Raw genomic sequence first — 20,775 nt, 5'->3', positions numbered from 1 at the left:
CAGCACTGAATAAAATGCTCATCTTATATGTGCCATCTACATCCTATCTTTCAAAAAAACACGTACATATTACACTTTGTTGAAACAAGAAACCTCAACAGAACTACTGTGGTTTTAAAAATTAATCACCTATCCATATAATGCTTTCATAACTGAGACTTAAGATTGAAAAACTTCCCGGAATGAAGCCCTTACCTAATTCTCCACATCTTCAGACCAAATATTTTTGAAGGCTAACCCTTATCTACTCCTAAGTTCTAAAAAAGTACCTAAGTACACCTTGTACTTGATTTAGCAAATTCTATAGATAAACTGAGGCATAAGGAAGAAAATAATCCAATCCAAGTAAGCAGAATAACCCCATGTAATGCTTGATCCAACTTAAAAAAATAACTTTTTATTCTTTTAATCCATAATGCAATTATCTACCCTTTTCTTCCTATAGTTGAAGACTGCACATACTATGATACATATACGGCTATAGACTTATACATAGAAAATAATACACGTAAATAAAAACACATGCAAAAATATACTTACTTGTATATTCATAGCCTACATAGGAAAATACAAAACTCAGACCCGTTTCTTCAATGTACACCCTGTAAATTTATGCTGTTTTTCCAAATCAAGGAGAAAAGAAAGGAAGCAACCATCCCTTTACATAGCTTTGGTACCTGTCTGCGCTTTTTTCTCATGAAAAACAAAGCACTTAATTTTACCCAACAGGCAGAGAAAACTGCATGTCCTGGTAGCAAGATGGAGTTTCGGTACAAATTCTACTTTTCATTATTATACAGTAGTCAAACAAACCAGACAACCCTCAAACCAACAACTCTGAATAACTTCAATGGCTTCTTGTCTTCCCCAAACTCATGGCAGGTTCTTAAAGCCACTGGTAGAAACAGATTTCTTTTTTAGGAGGTACAGGAGGAAGACCATGAAAGCACTATTTGGCCTAATTTTTCTTGACACATTGTGAATTTCTTCAAAGGAAAAGGGAACGTGTTATCTAAATAAAGCATCTTTTTCCAAGTCAGTTTTGTCCTTTGCTCTCTGAAGACAAACTTTTCTTCACTCTTGCAAAGAGGCAAAGGCTTGCTTTTGATATGAAGGAGACAACTGCCACACAATGTCATTTCCCTGATGAAGCTTGCAATGAGTAGTGGAGGGAAAAGATTTAAAAAGCACAGTGGAGCAATGCTCCGAGGGAAAATTACAAAGGGAAAAGAGAAGAGCAGGACCATTTGGCAACAACTTGAAAAGATTTCAGTCACACAATCAAGCTTTTCTTATGTAAATACTGTATCTTAAACATCCTCATCCCCCCTTTTTAGCTGAAAATTGCTGTATTTCAACAAATGCAGTTAACTGAGAAGCTATTTCTACACTGGGTAAGCAACATCCTTTCCATTACTGCGCAAAGTTACTAGGGAAGATGAAGAAAGTGTGCAAGCACATTTTTACACTTTAAAAAAGAAGTAATAGATATTGAAACATTCTTTTGTGAAGGAAGGCTGGGATTCCGGAAAAGACAGAGATCTCTACAGGTATCTATCTCTCTCATGTCCTTCTTTTGCTTTAGAAGTACACAGGAGATACGGACCTTGCAGGTAAGCGGAAATTGGTCCTGATCTACTAATATTTCAACACTATTACCTCCTGCAGCACGTGTATCTTCTAAGCTATGGGGCAGTTCATTGTCCGAAATTGAGGTACAACCTGTTTCATGTTACCCACTACGGACATCAATCTCAATTGTAGCTCATGAAAGCACACTGCTGTACAACAGGTTTAAATCAAAAAGTAGGAAACTATTTCCAGTTTAGACGGAGAGTGGAAATTAAATAAAAGGAATATACTAGCTTTGGCCAGGACAGCAAGAAAACAACTGAAGTCTGAAAAAATTGCTTCTATACCCCGAAAGACCTGAATGGCAGGATCTAATTCTGAAATTTCATCTGGCAAGGCAATACCTTTCCCTTTCATCCTTCCCTGTAATGCCTCACTTGGAACGGACACAGCTCTCCAGCTCTGGAAGGAGCCCAGCAAGTAAAAAGACTCAGCACCATCCTGGCAGGACTCTGTCCTTCCCGGTCCCCCATCAAAGCACCGACTGCAGCACGCATGAGCCACCTCAGGAACACTGCGAGGCGACATCCTGTGAGAGCAAGCGTTATTTTACCCCGAGATTGGGTGCAGCGCGCAGTACGGAGCTGCTCCACATATTATTCTGATCTACGATGGCTTGCAAGGGAAAGTTTCTTTAGGGAGAAATAATCAGGTATTACTTCAGCCTTTAATTCTCACTCCACAGTGGGCCTCCTTTGAGTAAAGACTGCCGACTGTGACAAATTGTGCTGCATCAGTGCTATAATATGAAGTGGAGTCCATTAAGAACTGAGCTGAGATCACCAAACTCATTTTGATTAACCTCCAGGTCACTAAACACTTATAAATATGTTACACAGCAGCTGCTAAACATATTTATATATGCTTAAGGTCACAGCATCATCTGTTGGTTGTTGGAGTTAAGTCAAAAATCTTATGTTTCCTTCTGTGCTGCTTTTAGTAAAGGCATATCCAACACACTGTTTAAGAAGTACATGTCTCAAAGCGTACTACCAGACTCTCTCCTACATTTCCCAATTCCCTCCTCCATTTTTCTGGAAAGCTAAATAAAAACCAAGTCTTTTAAAAAACAGTCTGCTGTACACGTAGTGACATCTAATGGCAAAAATTCAACTGACCAGCTATGAATTCTATAGCAGAAGCAACCCAGGGAAGTATATGATTTTACAGTATTTACCACATAAACACCATTGGCTCAGTTGCTTAGGGACGACACAAGTGACAATTAGGAATAATAGGAAGAAACTAAGAAAAGAAACACTTATGTCAAGTACAATCAAAAATGTCTTCACGGCGAGACGCAGTTACCCTCCAAGGGAGCGAAGGAAATCCCAGTACTTGACACTTCTGCACACAGACAACACATTAGAAAATGTACTGGTCAGGGAAACTCTGTATTACATATGAACTAGGTGACTTGTCCGGTGTTTTCCAGCTCTAACTCCTCCAGTAGCGTAATCCCAGATCACATATTTTTCCCAGTTAAGAAGAAAAAGCAGCTTGGCTAATACAAATTTAGGATTACGCTATCAATTTAAGCACCACACGTAAGCCTATACATTTCTTTCTTCTGCTCTACTGCTACAAGTAGATCTCCAAGTATTTGGCAAATGGAAGAGATTAAAAACGGGAAGGCGGGGGAATCTGCTTGCTTTTTGTGCTTTATTTACTCTGTTGACAGTTTGGTAATTCGCAGCACTTGCATGATGCCAGAGCCAGTTGTTACGCTTGAAGAAAGGGCTGCCACCCAAGGGGACGCAGACAGACGGGAGGAATGTGCTGACAGGAACCTTATGAAAGTCAACAGGGACAATCGGAAGGTCCTGCACCTGGGAAGGACGAGCTCCCCGCAGCGGTGCCAGCTGGGGATTGACCTGGGGGAGCAGCTTTGCTGAAAAGCCCCTGGGGATCCTGGCAGACAGGGAGCGGAGCATGAGCCAGCGCAGTGCACTGGCAGCAAAGAGGGCCAACAGCATCCTGAGCTGTGTGACCAGGAGCAGAGCCAGGAGATGGAGGGAACTGCTTGTCCCCTCCTTACTCAGCATTCATTAGGCTCCATCAAGAGCATCATGTCCAGTTTTGGATCCTCCAGTAAAGATGATGATAAACTGGAGTGAGTTTAGCAGAGGGCCCCTTAGATGGTCAGGGCTTAAGCACTAACTCTGGAAGGGCTGAAGGACAAGAGCTAGCTCAACCTGTGGCAGAGACAGCTTTTGAGAGGACCCTAACAGCAGTCCCCCAGCACCTAAAAGAAGGTCAGCAAGAAGATGAAGCGAGCTCTTCACAGTGGGGCATGGTGGGAGGATGAGACACAACAGGTAAGAGTTAAAACATGAGAAGTTCAGATTGGACGTAAGGAAACCCTTTTCCCAGTGAAAACAGCCAGGCCCAGAGAGGTTGTGCAGTCTCTGTTGTTTTCAAGACCCAACTGGATAAAGCCCTGAGCTTTCAGCTGAGCCTGCTGAGGAGGAGGTTGGACCAGAGACCAACGGAGGCTCCTTCCAGTCTGAATGACCACGATTGTCAGCTTCATTGTGCTGTTGATAGTCTGGTGTACTATTGGGTCCAAAATACAACTGGTCAAATTCAAAACAGTCAACATTTGCCCCATCCCTGGAGATGTTCAAGGCCAAGTTGGATGAGGCTCTGAGCAACCTGATCTGGTTGGAGATGTCCCTGCTCCTTGCAGGGGGGCTGGACTAGATGACCTTTGAAGGTCCCTTCCAACCCAAATCATTCTATGAAAATATTCCCTTTTAAGAAGGTCCTGTTCCGCTCTTTTGTTTTCCTTCATTTGCAATCTACCTGAAGCTTAATTTGCACTTAATCTCTTTTCTCTGCAAAACAAGTAGCATCAGATCTAATCGTGTCTTCTGAGCTAATGTAGAAGTCCATTTATTTAAAGAGAGAAGATGACATGCGAGATCTGGTCATCGTTAAAAAGCAGAACAAAGAAATTGTACGAAAGAAGAGCACTGATGATACAAAGGAGCACAGGAGTGGTCACAGCTGTCAAGCAGTGTCTCTTATACTGAGAAGTCTTCCTTTAATTGGACCTGAGATCACCAGTAGGTTGGTATGTCGTCTCTGACTGCTACACAGAAGCCACTCTGCAGCCCCTGCATTTAATACTTGCTGGTATGTGGTTTTGTACCTCCTCAGTGTTGCCATCCGATGAAGGTTTTTACTGTCATCCTCCTCAGATTTGAATAAATTTGAACTAATTACAAAAATGAGTTCCGAGGTAGGTGTGGTCTAGCTACAGACAATGACAAAAATGGATTATGCTGTTCAGCAGGACAAGAAATTAAGGCACAACTTTTCATACGGAAACATGTCAAAGCTCAGGTTTCTGCTGTGTGCAGAGGGATCAAGTTCTACAACTTTCTGGGTATTTTCTGGGATGCATCTGACACTGTGTGTTCCTCTCAATCTAAGCATGTTACACTGGAGCAAAGCTCTTCACACAGTCAGAAAAAAAATGATCCAGCTTTGGTAATGAGCCCTGGGGCAGCCTGAGCACAGGGGTGAGCTGAGCACGGAAACGTGTAGGGAACAGAAGAAGGGTTCAAAGGTGGAGAGTCTAGAAGGACCGGAGGTGAGAAGAGTCTGGGGCAGAAAAGGTGGAAATGGAGGGGAGAGTAGATGGAAATGAGAAATGAACAACAAGGGCTGGGAGCATCCTCACTAGGTGCCAAAGGTTTTTAGGGCCAGGAGGATGATGGGTGCTCTGGAGAAAGGCAATGAAACAGACGCAGGAGGAGGAGAAGGGAGGAACATACAAAGAGCGGCCACTCCTGGGGTAAACACAGGGAAGGTCCCTCCAGCACAAACGTGGAACTTCTCAGCCAGGTCTGCCTGAAGGAAGGGATGGATTCACAGGGGAGCCTCAAGAGCAGGGCGCTACCAGAGATGTGCCTTCCTGCAGCTCCTCTGCTCATGCACGCTGCCATGACATTCTGAGGTGGCCACCCTGGCCAGGAGCTGGGCGAGCCCCAGTCCAGCAGCGTGGCAGAGTGGAGCGATGCCAAAGGAGCACCAGTGCAAGGATGGGAGCCAGAATGGGGCACATAGCCCAGGTAGGGAAGAGCTGCCACTGAGCCCCACCTCACACATCCCGGGGGCCACAAGCTTGAACCAATTATTATTTAGGCACCTCGGCACTGTGCTTCCTGACACTTCCCACACCACTCAAGTAACGTATGGATTTCTCCCAGTTATTCTGCCCTAGGCCCTGGACCTGAAAAATTATTCTGTTACCATGAGCTGGCCACCTGAGCAACTGGCTGGTGAAAAAAAAAAAAAGCAAAAAAAAAAGCCCACAAGCTCATGGAAGTTTGCCATTTTTGCTCCAGATCTTTAACCTCCATCAGTTTTGCAGCGAATGTGCTGCAGCACCTCAGGGGAGTAATTTGTGTAAACATTTTAAAAGGAACATTTTTTTTTTTAATGCTGACACACTGCTAAGGTGGCTGCTTGATTACAAACTGTGAAAATGACTGCGTTAGGCTGCACTCACAAATCACAGCGTACTGACCAAATTGCCCTGTGCTTATCTGTGCCAGGTCTGCAGCACGACAATATTTCCTCTCTCTTTTAAATGTCAAAGTATGATTTGGGAGGTTGTTATTTAAACACACTGACCTGCACAATAAACAGAAGTACTTTATTTAAATCTGTCTTGAGCTGGGACTAGCCTTAAGCGCTTATAATCTGTCATACTTTGACACCAAATGGGTTATTATAATGAGAGTAATTCAGGAGTGAGACCCGTGAATGCTTTCTCCCTGGAGAATTTACACATAAACATGTGCATGCAGATACACATGCTCTTCTGTTACGGATTTTCCTTTACATTATGGGCTTCCCTGGAGAAGTGAAACCGTTTCTGTCATCAGGGAATATGGGAGAACTGGAGGAGGGCGAAGAGAGCAAGGGAAAACAAACCCCAACATCACTTACTTTGCTCTGACTGGAAGTTCACCGGTGCATCACCTCTGTCAGTAAAAGGTCAAAACACACAAAATCTGAATATTGGCTTGAGCAGCTATAAAATGGCATTAAAGGCAGTTCCTACGTAAATAAACCAAACAAATTTAACACCACTATATGTGAAAGCCAAGTATCCCCCTCTCATTAGCTGCTACGGGAAGTGTACTAACCGGGACTGACATTTCCTCTGTTCAGTGGGGATGCTCGCCACTCCCAACAACAAAGTTTTTAACAAAGCAACCATGAAGCTGGTGGTGTGTGACAGGTATTATGTCTGCCACGAGATTTTTTCAATTTTTCAGGTTAAAAGGAAAATGAAAATATTACACTTGTGTGTGTGTGCATGTGTGAAAAGGGGAGGCCAAAGCTCTGAAATGCACTGACAGTGACAAAACACTGGTAAACATGAAGGAAGAAGCATCCAGATTTGTACTGGGGGGTGTGTGTGTCTGCTGACATTAAGCACACAGAACCAGCACCAGATTATTCTTCCCAACGACCGGACCTAAACGGCAATGCTAAAACAGGTTATATGACAGTGCACATCCCCTTGTAATCCACTGCAGTCTAACCGATCAGACTGCCCGTTTTCTCCGTCTGACTGATATAAAGATTATTTTGTAAGATACTTTTGGAAGAATAACAGAAATAGCCTTTCTAAATTTATTCTTTTTCTTCTGATTATGCAAATACTTGTGCCTTTAGCATCATCACCATTACTTGTATTTCACAAAGAAATAATCAAGAGGAAGAAGAAACTGAAAAATTAGTTGTTCCTAACGGGCTGATCCAATGCTCAGTCCCTCAGAAATACAGCCACAAAAGCTTATTGTTTGTTTACACGCTATTAACATCACACTAACCATTTTTCCAGTGAAAACATCTGCCTGACGGGCTACCTACCTGGTACTCATTTAAAGCCCAATAAAACGCAGGAGTGTCACACCACATCAAACACTGGAAGAGCAACATAAGAGGTATGTGTAATTCATGAGTATTGATGCTAACAACTACACAACTACACATTTGTACTGCTGAATGCATGCTGAGATCAGAATAAATCTTCCTATCCCATTTTACAGATAACAAAAACTGAGGGAGAGATCTAAGATTAATAATGGTCTAAAATGTGGCCAAGAGATTAATAAAGTAGCTGAATACGGTGAGGAAAACACAGCACAAGCCTGCAGAAAAAGAAATCCTTAACTTCATTAGGTGCTAATGATATAAAGGTGTGTGACCGAAAACATGAAGGACATTCAGTGAAATACTGCAAGGTTTTTTGCTTCAGTTTTTGGGGGATTTTAGGGTTTTTTTTTGTTTGTTTGTTTGTTTTAGGTTGCAGCTATTTAATTTTGGTTTTATAAAGCTCCTTTTGTGTTAATTCGGTGGTTTTGGTCTGAATGTCAAGGTGACCACAGCATTTGGTCACCAGTCTTCAAATCCACAGGGATTTCCTGAAATTCCTTTATTGAGCAAGATTCTTACCAGTGCAGCAAGACCTCCGTATCTGAATTTATTTGCTTAAGAACAAACTAAGCCCTTTGCACTGAGTGCAACCTGTACTGGATAAATATAATATACTGCTGTGTGACAGAAGCATGGGACTACTGAAAAGTGGGCCAAGTCAAATGGCTTGCAGTCCCACCGAAGCTCCGCTCTTAGTGATCCCTGTCTGCCTTCCCAGTAATGTGGATTTAAACAGCAGCTCTAACGGCAGATAATAATGTCTGAGCACTGAGGAGATAGATTTCTTAGCCCAAGCGGCGTGTATGATGGGTAACAGAGGGCTGCTGTCACTGCCTGGCAAGCAGGAGCACGCAGGAACTGGGTTCGTAGTGAAAAAAGAAATTTGCCCTGTATGGCATGATGCAGTCCATCCAAACCAGAATGCCAAGAAGGGTGATTTAGCCCGGTGTGACTCAATATCAAAATGGGAATGACTCATATGACTCTCTCACTGTGCACCTTCTATTTTTGTGCATGTTTATAAATAGCTGTATTGAAAAGTCGCAAGGACCTATGAACTCTCTCCCAGAATGATTACTTGAAAGTAATTTAGTCTTTTCCCAGCACATGAACAGCCAGGAGGTCACAAAAGCATGGTGCTAAAAAGCCACAGGAAGCTAAGGACACACTACGTGTTTCACTCATTCATTTTCCTCCAGTGGGGCACTGCCTTGGGAGAGGCTCAACTCCTGGGCTCCCTCCTCTTCCGTGTGGGGATGCGGACTTCCTGTTGCCTCTCACCCTGTCCCTGCTACATTCAGTCACGTCCTCGCCCTGGTTTTCAGCATCGCTGCAGCTCCACAGAGCTCACTGTGCTGGCAACCAACTGAAAATCTAATAAAATCCTGATTGTTTCATGCCAGCTCTTCAGTGTATCTTTTCACAGTAAAATGTCATCTGGCTGACAGCACGCTGAACACAACTGTGCTCGTGCAGCAGCATGGTGAGGAAGCTCTCCAAAGGGATTTCCCAACAGACACGCTTTCACTTACCTATCTTTGTCCAACAGCCTGGAGCTGTTCTATGTTTATCAATATTATCATTACCACTATTACCATCAGGCTTGGCACTCCAGACAGTTTCACAAGAGCAATGTGGTGCATATGTCAGCATGGTTTCAGCTGGCTCTTTTCTTCATCTTTGGCTCAGAAAATGCCTGAAACCTACTGTGACAACTGCAACAGGTATTTAATGTATTAGTGAAACTGCTGGCCATCATTAAAAAAAAAATCTTATTGCTGTTATGTTACCATTTAATATAATTCTTACAAGGTTACTTATATGCCCACTTAGAACCAATGCTTCCACGTGAACTCCATTAATAAAGGGCTCTTCCCACTCATATTTTCCCAGGTAGCATTGCTAAAAAAACCTGTTTAATTTTCTCTCAACTATCACAATCGTAAAGCAACCTAAAACCTTAAAACTGCTCTAAAACCTGAAACTCTCCTACCATTTTTTATGTCTCTCCCTTTCTGTCACAAAAATTTTAGGCTGTTCAATCACAGTCTTGTACTTGCAAAATGTATGTGCCAAATCACACAGAGCAGACACTGAATTAGCTTTCTTCATGAGCCCCAGTAAACAGATGGCTATTCTCCTGGTTTTTGTTTTCTTTTCTTTTCTTCTGACTAGTGCTGTGATTTAAACTAGTCCATCTTCTGGCTAATAAGCAAAAAGACAGACAGCATGAAAAAACAGTTTCCTCATCTGAAACATTTCTTGCCATCCAAGAAACAGTACTTAATCTAAAGACCTCACTGATTCTTTACTTTTATACAATAATTAATGAAGTACTGCATTCTTAATGCCCTAAGGATCACCTTTTGAGGTACAGAATTTCTACTAACATCTGACTCTGAGGCAGGACGTTAATAAACGACATGGAGTCCTACACGGCAATTTTGTTTCAAAATAATTAGTACTTCTATAGAGGATAACCGCTCTCCTAAATAACGAAATCAAGCCAAAAGTAATCCTGACATGATAGTAATCAAATTAGAAGTGTCTCTAAGGTGAATGAAAACTCTCATTCATGACTCTGAAAATCACCCTTCCTTCCCAACATCCTCCTGCTTTCACAACTTAAGAATGGTTACTCTCCGAAGGAGGGAAGGAGTAGGACTCTTGAGGTCTCTCCTTAATCTCTAACGGCATGAACAGCATACAGCAGTCTACTTGATTGATGAGTAACCAAAAAAGAAAAAAAATGCCTCCCCAAATCACTGGCTGCCTGCACAAGCTCTGCAGCATGGTGATACCCAGGGCTCCAAAATGATGGATTTACCTTTTAGTAAAACAAAATTCCGGATAAAAATATTTTTCTCTCAGTCTCCCACAAGAAAGGGCTTTGGTTAGGTTGGCTCAGCACGTATGGTTTCTTCCAGTCCTCACAGGATTTTATCAGCAGTTTTGAGCTGATCTACAAAATGCATCTCCGTTTAAAAAAAATAATCACGGAAGTGTGATTTCCAGCTCTCTCCTTACCATAATAAATACATATAAGCTAAGTTGTACTTTACCCCTCCTAATACACTGTAGAAAAAAAGCCATATATGGTTCTGCTTTGAAAAGCAACACATGAAGAAAGGTAGTGCCCTTTCAAAAAAAGAAATAATGAAAAAATCAGCTTGATGGGAATGACTATTTCTCATGAAAAGGGAAGAAGCATGGGTCCTTTTGAAGAAAAATATGTCAATACTGGTTAATAGCTCCTTTCGAAATTACACTTACAGTAAGCATTAGTATTTGGACTTTCACCCCTCAAATCACACAGAAACCTGGCTTAGAGAGAAAAATATTCCAACCCGCAGCTGAAACGTTGCCAGCCTCAGGTGGAGAAAGCACAGCAGCTACTTGGAGCTCACAGCAACACTACGAAAACGTAGTTTTGTGCACTGAAACGTACTGCCTGGCTATTCAAACAGCACTAACAGAAAGCAAAATGAGGATTATTTCAGGGTGACCCATCAGGATCCCTCTAAAGGAAATCTGAAGTCTGGGAGTCTTCGGAGGAGAAGGGTAGAGGGGAAATGCCCAGACACCTTGAGAGTGGAGAATTGTGAATGGCCTGAACTTGAACAGGAGTAATTCCTTCCCAGTGACTGAATGTTAAATAAAAGACCTGGCAGAAAGAGCCTTTCTGCTAGGGGTTTATTTCAAAGGCAACAGATAACCTACCCGTGCTGGCTCCAATTATGGCCACCGTTCCTATCTTAGCCTAGTTTACTTTGGGGATTTCACAGTTGGCAGCCTTTCATCTAGAAGAAGCCTGGTTTGAATAAGCAAAGAAACTTGAATGAGTACTTAACCTTCCTGCACTCCACTGCACTTCCCAGCAGAGAAGAACAGCACCTCCAAGCTTAAGGGGAAAAGGGAAAACAATGGAAAATATATACTCTCTCCAGGGATTAAAGACAGCAAGTTTCACTGTAGCTCTTCAAGTCTTCCTGCTACATAACCGCAGCTTTTAAAATCACAATTAGAATTTTAAACCCAAGTTTCAAGATCAAAAGGGCCAGACTGGAAAATCCTGCATAGAAATTGACAGTCTCTAGGATGTAAAACACCTAAAAGATTCTGTTTTTTATTTATATTATTATTCTTTTTAAAAAATTTATTCCCCATTTCCGCCTCGTTCTTTTTCCTTTTGACATTTTAATGCACCATGTCCATTACTATATTTCCTCACCAGTACCTTCTAGTCCATCAGCAGTGCTGCATTACCCTGCTGTTGGAGAAAATAATACGGAAAAAGTGCTTTGCTGGCACCAGCGACATGGAATATGAATTATACATACATAGCAGGAGAGAAACGCTGATGGAAGGTTAGTCTGCCTCTATGTGCGCAAGTGTGCACGGGTACGTAGACTGAACAGACTGAAAGGAAGACCCATAGAACGCACATTTAAAACTCGTTTACACTAATTGTAATTGTTTTTCTGTAAACCAGAAATTCTCTAGTATCAGTGCAGCTTTTGAAGATTAGATTCAGGAGTGAATGAAAACTTACCTAAATTCTTCTGACCTCACCATGATGAGGCTGTAGTATCTAACCAGCTGCTAAGCAGTTTAGAACCAGAACCACATTCTGGAGTGCCTAAAAGTATGTCAAAGTGATGCAACACCACACACTACTATAGAGAAGAACGCCATCCCTCAGGTGGCACGGGGAGCAGCGGACGGTACTGTAAATATTCACCCCAATTCAGCAACCTAATGACCAGGATTTAAAATGGTCAGAGGCTGCAAACAGCTCAGCTGGATCCCAATTCCTCAGTTTAAGAAACTACTATATCTAAATCGCCTCCTCTAAAATCAATGACACCAAATTCTAAATTAATCCAATCTATAATAAAAATTACTTTCATTTACAAAATTGCAACACACAATCCTGAGAATCATATTAAGGTACAGTACACTGAGGTCAAAGATGATGCCTTCAGAGATAGGGTTGCTCCTTACAGTAGTAGGAGGTATTACTATACCAATATAATGGTACTAAATACTAACTAACATAGTAATTAGTTCAGGTATTGATAACTGTAGATGCACCAGCAAGAGGCTCATTTCAGCATCCAGCTGAATGTGTATCTTATCGCCAGCCAGTACTGAATTATGTCTTCCTAAGGCTTCACTGCTAACAGAATGCAACCCAACTATTTCACAACTACATTTTAACCTTTCCATATACTACAGTGACACCGTCAGCTGCTAAGAAGACATGCTTAGAATGACACTCACTGCGCACAGGAGAGATGCTGAAAATGACGATGACAAGCATCAAGCTCCAAAAACATCTGTTGACTTCAGGTGTCAACCTAATAATCAACTTTCAAAAGTGTGCACTTGGCACTTACTGTAGGAAAAAAAATCGCACAGACAGTGAACACAGAGTCCTGAAAAGTTTCAAGCTGGGCATCTACAAACTAAGGAATGCAAAATTGCCTGGTCCTAGAAGATACTGGCTAAATTTGCTGCCTTTCACATCAACAGGGAAAACGCTATCTCATTTGCTGAAAACTGTTTGCTTCTTCTGAAGGCTTAGTACTTTGCAGGTCTATACACACATACTGATCTATCACTCTAAATACATGTATTGTTTTAAGAACAATAGTGTGATAAAAGACTATTTTTTGGAACCACCTGATCCTCTGAGGCCTCTGCTGGGTTCTAACCTCCAGCAGCAGAACCAGGCCTTGGAGTCTCGGCCAAAAGTCTTTCCTTAGAGTTCCGTAGCTATATTAGGTCTTTCAGTATACAGTCCTTACCAGGCAGTGGGTGTGCTGAGACCAAGACAGATATAAAAAGGAAAACACTGTCTTGCAGTTCCTTCATACTGCTTTCCTGAAAGTAAGGGGGATTACTATACAGGGTATTAGACAGCAATTTGGCATTGCCTGCTGTATCCTGTTACCCAGATCGAGCATAAACATCCCGGGTAGCGTGAAACCACAGCTACTGCCAGTTCAATGGAAAGGTCTTAAAAACACCTTTACTTTCTTTAGCCTGACATGCTAGATATCATTTGGGAAACACCAGCATGTGTGCAGAAGACAGACCAGCACATCGTAAGATTTTAGGTAACTGGGGAGGTATTTTGTAGCTGTAGAAATTACTGTAAGCCTAACATAGAACAGGTCTCAAGGTGAGGTCAAAGGCTAATTCAAATGGTGTAAACCTAGTATCTTCCTCAGCCACCACTTTTATTTATATGATTTTATGTTCTCTAATTACAAGGGTGGTGGTCTGCACTGAGGATGATACCTAGGTATAACTGGCTGACACTCAGATCTTGGTCACTCAGCCTTGGTTAACAAACATTGATTTTCTGCCCTAGTGTAAGTGATTTTGTTCTGATGCATGCCATTTAAATTCATTTTATATAGCTACTTAGTGCGGCTTGGCAAGGCAGAGGCAAACCAGCTCTCTATGTCTAAATGAGACTCCTGAGCTGGTAAAGGATAGATCCTGTGGATCAGCAGCTGAAGATAAATTTCTCTCCCCTATTGATACTTGGCTACTGATCCAACAAGTTGACCTTGAAGGGGAGCACAACCAACTTGTACAGAAATACTGCTGTGTAACCACGACTCTGACACAACCATTTCATTTTCTTCTTATTTCTACATAGAGAGATGTGTTTTATACCAATAAAAACCCAACAGTTTTTGAACCCCACAGCTGACTCTTATAAACTCAAGACATTCAAAGAAAAAGGCTGGATACTATTCATGCACTTTGGCATGCAACAGTGGATGTCCTTCCAGTTAGACAAAACAGTAGGTGCAAGTGCTCTCCCATTTCGCTAATTTTTGGTTTCTGAACAGGAGAATCAGTAGACTTGTGTTCTGTTTTTCTTTTTATTTGCTTTGTACTTTTTAATATGCATATATATGAATGATGTTATTAAGGAAAAAACCCAAATAAACAAAAGCAGCTACAGAAAACTGGTAATTAAAACTTGTTAATAACCACAAAGGCAGCAGTAATTTGGGTATTACAAATTTCCTACAGAGGTAACAACTGAAATAACATGATGGCAGGGAAGTCTATGAAACTTGAATCTCAGGCGAAGCTGGACTTGGTTGTGAGGGAGCAATGGGCTGGGAGCCAGTGAAGACACTTTCTCCCAGTGCTGCAATTTATGATATAGTTACAGAAATCACAGTGCGAAGAACTCTGGTGAGAGGACAGTAGCTGCATTTCAGGCAAATGTTTTGCACTCAATAATTAGTGCTCCTAAAAATTCTTCTAGAGACTAAGTGAAATTTTTCAAACACATTCACGTTCAATTACAGTGTAATAAAACTTTTTTGAAAATCCTATTAAGAAACTCTGTCACCGCTCCTGCAGTACACCACCTCTCACAAAGGTATCATACTTTGGGGGTTGCAGCTCACTGCCCAGGCAGCAATGACAATACCACCACCAAGTCAAGAAAACAGGGTTGCACAGCACTGCTGCAAGACAAGAACACCAACAATGAGGGGAGAAAGACGATGTCTGGGTCAGGGGGAGGAGGGATTTCATTCTTTCTCACTGATGAGGTTCTTCATTTCTCTGTCAGGCAGAAGAAATGGAGCCATGCCAAAAGCCATGCAGGTGTGTGAGCGAGTGACATGCAGATTTTCATTCTACTGTCACAGTGGCATTAGTAAAAAGAAAACAAAAAATAAAATCCCCTCTATGATGCAAGTATTTGTGTGTCTTTCACATGATTTTTATATTCCTTCAGGAGCCAGATGGCATGTTCATAAACATCAAAGAAAACTGCCAAGGTCCCACAGCAAGCCCAGTTTACATTGCTACCTACCCGTACTGGTCAGGCTGGTGCATCAAGGGAGCCTAAGCGTGGCCATAGTTAGGGTGCTGTGAAGAAAACATGGGGCGTCTGCCAGCCCCAGACTGGCTGGGATAAGCAGGCGACCTAACGTATGGTGGCCTAAAGCGGAACAAAAGAACAGCCTCTTTGGGTGCGCTCTGTATCACAAATACGAACCACTGTCAAGTGCACTTCTTCCACAGGCAAGCATGGAGGACTTGCAGGAGCAGCCAAAAGCCACTATGCTTTCTCCCCTACAGTTGACTTGAGATCAGAGAGGAAAACAGCGTGCTTGCAACTCCCTGGCATCAGAGGGGTGTGACAGGTTTTGCTCCATGTGCAATTTATAAATAGCCCTTTTGCCAGGATTCGCAGTAGAGATTTGATGACTGCAGGGCCCTTCCACAGGTGCCGGATCACTAGAACGGGCAATGTGTGATGGTGCAGTTTTGCCCTGGCAAAGCTAAAAACCAAAAGCAGTTTTACAAAACTGACTTGGGGGGAAGGTGTGAAATAGGAGTGGTAATCATTTAACCTAGTTTTCGATCAAACACCACACACTATCGTGCCTGACCTATTAGCTTATAGCCTAAACCAGACAGACAGAAGTAGACTTTTGTAAATCCTACTAGACAGGTCTGTTAAAACAACCAACACAAGCAGGAGACTGCTGGTTCTCAGATATCTGCTGAAGCACAGCCTATTTTAAGGGAGCGTGGGTCTATTTTACTGAACAAGAACACAAAGTACACAAAATTTACCGTTATTGTTTTAAAAGTTTGCTATTGCTTATCACTAGAAGCCACCTGCCTTCCAAACTTGCAAAACAAGAAAGCAACAGCTAGAGGGACGCATTAGCCTCCCATTTCTAGTTTTACATTGCATCCTGGAATTAGAGCAACTCTGGTGTCCAGAAACACCGGCCTTGAGTGCTAAGTATCTGAATGCGTGTATGTGCATCCGTGGATGTATATACGAAAATAAATGCAAGCCGCTTAATGCGCACACACACACAAACACGCTTACCTGAACACTGCAATCAACTTTGTGTAATTCTCAAATGTAATGGGAATTCTCACAACAGAAAACAATAATAAATACACCAGGAGTTATTTCAGTTCAGGAAAATGTGGACATTACATCATCCAAAAAATTTCCCAGAAAATATGATTTCACTGCAAGTATTCGGGAATCTTAAGAAAAACCACGGACAAAAAAGTGCCTTTGCCAACATCCATGCACAAACAGCAACATGCAGCTATGCTGCCTGAAGGGGAGACAAGAAGACAGACGATGGCTCCAGTCTCCACAATCTTGTTTGCAGGTTCTCTCTTATGGATGCGTAAGTGGCAGTTATCAACTCCAGACAACTACAGATTGCTTTTATGCCTCCTTCTGCCTTTCCTCTCCAGCTGCTCCCCTCAGCCTGCCCTCCTCTCCCCCTCTGCACGCCTGCCAAGAAACAAGAACATCCCGTGGAAGAGAACTGCCATTAGCGCTGCTGCTCACAACGTGGGCAGTAAATGCAAGAGCTGATGGGCAGCTTCATAAGCTCCCTTACTCTCTGGCAGGGGCAAGCTGCCAGGGACATGTTGGCTCTCTCTCTACTGGCGATAAAAAATACGTATCTAGCTACTCAATTTTAAGTTGCAGAGGGCTTCTTTTTAACTCCTGATGTCACTGCAACCCCGTGGGTTTTCCTAAAGCCTACAGTGCCAAGGATCAAACCGGAAGTGGCCGTCATCTCCACTGTTAGAGCTGCTCTTTGAGACGATAATTCAAACACACAATAGCAAGCATTCCCTTTACATTTAAGGAAAAGTGGTTTTCCCTTCCCAAACGCCATCTCCTCCCAAAGATAAGGACACAGAGAGAACACACATAAATGCATATACGTACACCTATACAGTGTTGTTACTTCAGAAATGACAGAAAAACATTCCTACTCGTTTAAACTGCTTTCATCTGGATGCATACCTGCTCTGAGCGGAGTTTGCAGCAGCCTGCATCACTGCAGCAGCCGCCTCCTGTGCCTTACGGTTCACAGTTGGCATGGGTGGGCCCATCCCAGGGCCTCCCTGCTGAGACATGCCAGGAGAATTGGGGGTCATGCTGCTCATGTTTCCAGGAAATGGTCTGCTCTGCATCCCAGCCGATGGCATCCGTCCCAGGGGCATGGTACTGCAAGGCTGGCTTGGCCCCTGTCCATGCATCTGACTGTTGGCATTTATACCCATGCCAGGTCCCGGGCCACTGTAACTTGTGTTGGGCACACCGCTGTACGTCGGTGGTCTGGAGTAGTTTCCTGAACAAAATGATAAAAATCACAGAGAAAAACATTAAACTTTCGAGCAAATATTTCTGTTTAGGAAGTTAACAGCTGCAGAACTTACACATGTAAACTAAAGTGAACCACGCTGGCCTCAAAGTCAGAACAACTTTTTCACCATGAGGACAGACAAGGAGTGGAACAAGCTGCCCAAGGAGGTTGCGCAGACTCCCTCCTTGGAGATTTTCAAGACCCAGTTGGATAAAGCCACGAGTAACCTGCTCTGATCTTCTGTCTGACCCCAACTTGGTACAAGGTCAGCCAAGAACAACTCCTGAGCACCCTTCCAACCTGAATGATCCGATGAGCCTGATTGTCATGTACCCTCATTTTCTGCCTAATACATGTCATGGGATAACAGCAAATACAGAAAAGCACAGCCTCTAGAGGGTTAACAACACAGCACACAGTACAAAACCGCCTTATGCAGTAGAGATACGTGGCATGTAAGAAACCCATTACATAAGCTCAAGGGAGAATCTTATTTTTGTAATTTCATGTTCTCATTCTTCATCTTTCTGCAATTTCAGCAGCAGGCTATTCTCACTGGCTTCTTGCTCCTAACCCTTCTGCCTATTTGTGTCAGAGATGCTTTGGCATGGACCAGTGAAGATGGCTGCTGGCCCCGAGGAACATTCCTGCTCCCTCCTCCGCTGTCCCACCTTCCTGTTAAGTTTAAAGTTTGGCTATGCCAGCAGAAGGGGTGGTAGCTCACAGTGCACTTCCTCTGGGAAAACTAGCATTAGGAGAGTAATCAGCAATAGTACAAAGATGCTAATATAAACAGGCACCTTATGAAGGATGGCATGAAAATCTGGCTGACTCCAATCTACTTTGTCACTGGAGCAAACTGCTCTGCTTGCAGCAGCTTAACTCATTTGAGTGCCCATTTTCCTATTACTTTGAAAGCTCAAGAAAAAGTGAGTGTACAGCATTCAGTGTTACAGAAACAAAGCCAAGCAGCATGAGAAAGAGAAAAAAAAAAGTAAAGATATGATAGGACAGTATTTTAGGAAACGGATCACATTACACTACTTCAGTCATCAGTTTTGACTTGTCTTTATTTCCATCTCATCCACATTAGCGGAAAGGCGACCCGTTCCCTCCCTGTGGGATGCCATAGAGCAGAGTTTCCTGACTGCTCTCAGATATTCCCACGCTCGTTCAAAGGAGCAACCCTTGGACTCTTCCTCTGAACGTGGAGATCAGCCACGTCTCTCCTCAGGCCTCAGCTCTCAGCTACCAGGCAGAGGAGTCAGTGGTGTGCAACTCCCATTTATATTTAAAATAAATATATTCATCCATCATTTGAATGCACACATAATTAATTCATACGCTCCTGCTGTTGTGCTTTGGTTAATCCTCCCCTCCTCCCCACCCGGTAACTGACTCACTCTGCTCTAAGTTCTCCTCAGCAAGAACGCATGAAACCTATGCTTCCGAAAGAAATGAAGAACAACTCTCTTCAGGTTTAGAAACCAAGCTTCTGCCTGGGGATATTCACAAAGGATGACCAATATGTGCTTCAACAGAGATGAAAGGCTGAAGAATCAGCTTTATGCTGACTTCAGACTGCCCTGTCACTTCTCTTTCTCCTCCTCCTCTTCCTCCAGGCTCGGCCGCTGGCAGCTGACCATCAGTCAGCGAGCCATCGCCCCAAGCCAGCGTTTTGGTTGCTAAGTCTTGCTCAAGCCACACTTCTGACCCAACATACGTGACCACAAACTGAAGAGTTCACTAGTTCCACGCTGCTCTGCTTAGCGCTAAAACTTGGATGTTGCTCTGGGCTTCCTGTAGCTTTGTGCAAGAAAAAGGTAATGCAGCAAGTTGGAGTGTATGTGCCCTCAAAGATTACGCACAGCCAGTTAACACATTGTATGTGTATGCTATTAGTAACACGGCTTCCCAAAGCGAAGCAAATGCCCTCCCTAGACGAGCAGACTCGAATCCATCATCACTGGGAGCTACCGTCAGTCCAATTTACACAATGCCAACTTGTCTTGTCGTTAGGGTCTACAAAGTACGGCTCAGCAGTGTGCTTGGAGGAGTAAACACCAATGCTAAATACTATTGCTGTTTTGATGCTATTTTGAATTGGGACAAAAACCCTCTTCTTTCATGTTTTGGCTTTTCCAGTGTAAGCAGAACATAGAAAAAAAAAAAAGTGGGATCTTCTCCATAAAAATATGTGGCTCAGTTAAAATAGCTCCTAATCATTCCTCTCCAGAGATACACATCCAAGAGCACAGGGAAGTGGTATTTTTTCAGTAAGGAAAACAAGTTTCAATGTTTTTCCATGTTGTTTTTTTTTTCCCTAAGCATTTCCTCAATACCTCAAGTACTAACTATTCTTATACCTTTCCCAGACCACAAAAAAAAGAGGGCAAAATAAAAGCCAAACAAAATACAAGAGGAACTGCCAGGAATAAGGAGTGCAATCTTATTTCCATGTTTCTCTAATAGATTAGTAATTTGTTGGCAGTGGCTTTGACAGAAAACAGATGGATGCAGCATTAAACACAATGAATGCAGCAGATGCTAGGCCAGCCCACATCAGCTGGACGTGTCAGGCAGCCAAGTCCAAGAGCCCACACTTTTCAAGTGGGTACAAGCCTGGCAACAGCGGCTGTACAATACTACTCAACAATTCCTCCCCTCCATATCCGAGGGATTTTTGATTCCAGCTCCCCCTCGGCAGAGTAGAATTGTACCCAGAGAGATGACATCTCAAATGCATGAGAAAAAAACAAAATAGTAACTGGAATCAGAAAGAAAAAAAGAAAGTGTAATGAAGATAAAATATAAAAAAGCCTACTAACAACCTGCCACAGACAGATGTTCATACTTACTGCTGAAACTGTGGTCCACTTTGTCCAGGTTTGCTGAACAAAGTGCTCTGATACCTTGCCATTTCTAGGCAAGCTGAAAAAGAGAGAAACCTGAGAACTACCTGTTGGTTTTGCTCTCTGCTTTAGAGACACAGGTCAGA

At 42.7% G+C, this 20,775-nt stretch overlaps 1 protein-coding gene across 6 annotated transcripts in view; it reads right to left on the bottom strand.

Moving 5' to 3' along the window:
- ARID1B (AT-rich interaction domain 1B) overlaps nt 1–20,775 on the bottom strand; it is a 330,573-nt gene that overhangs the window by 43,645 nt on the left and 266,153 nt on the right. For all 6 annotated transcript variants that reach the window (XM_086745996.1, XM_086745995.1, XM_086745997.1 and 3 more), the window contains one exon: nt 17,435–17,762. In XM_086745996.1, coding sequence (XP_086602122.1) covers nt 17,435–17,762 — 328 coding nt within the window. The remainder of the gene's footprint in view (nt 1–17,434; nt 17,763–20,775) is intronic.

The sequence above is a fragment of the Chlamydotis macqueenii genome, chromosome 3 (assembly GCF_036417535.1).
Source record: "Chlamydotis macqueenii isolate bChlMac1 chromosome 3, bChlMac1.mat, whole genome shotgun sequence".
Taxonomy (NCBI): Eukaryota; Metazoa; Chordata; class Aves; order Otidiformes; family Otididae; genus Chlamydotis; species Chlamydotis macqueenii.
The sequence above is the reverse complement of the archived record's forward strand: the minus strand, read 5'-3'. Positions and strand labels throughout refer to the sequence as shown.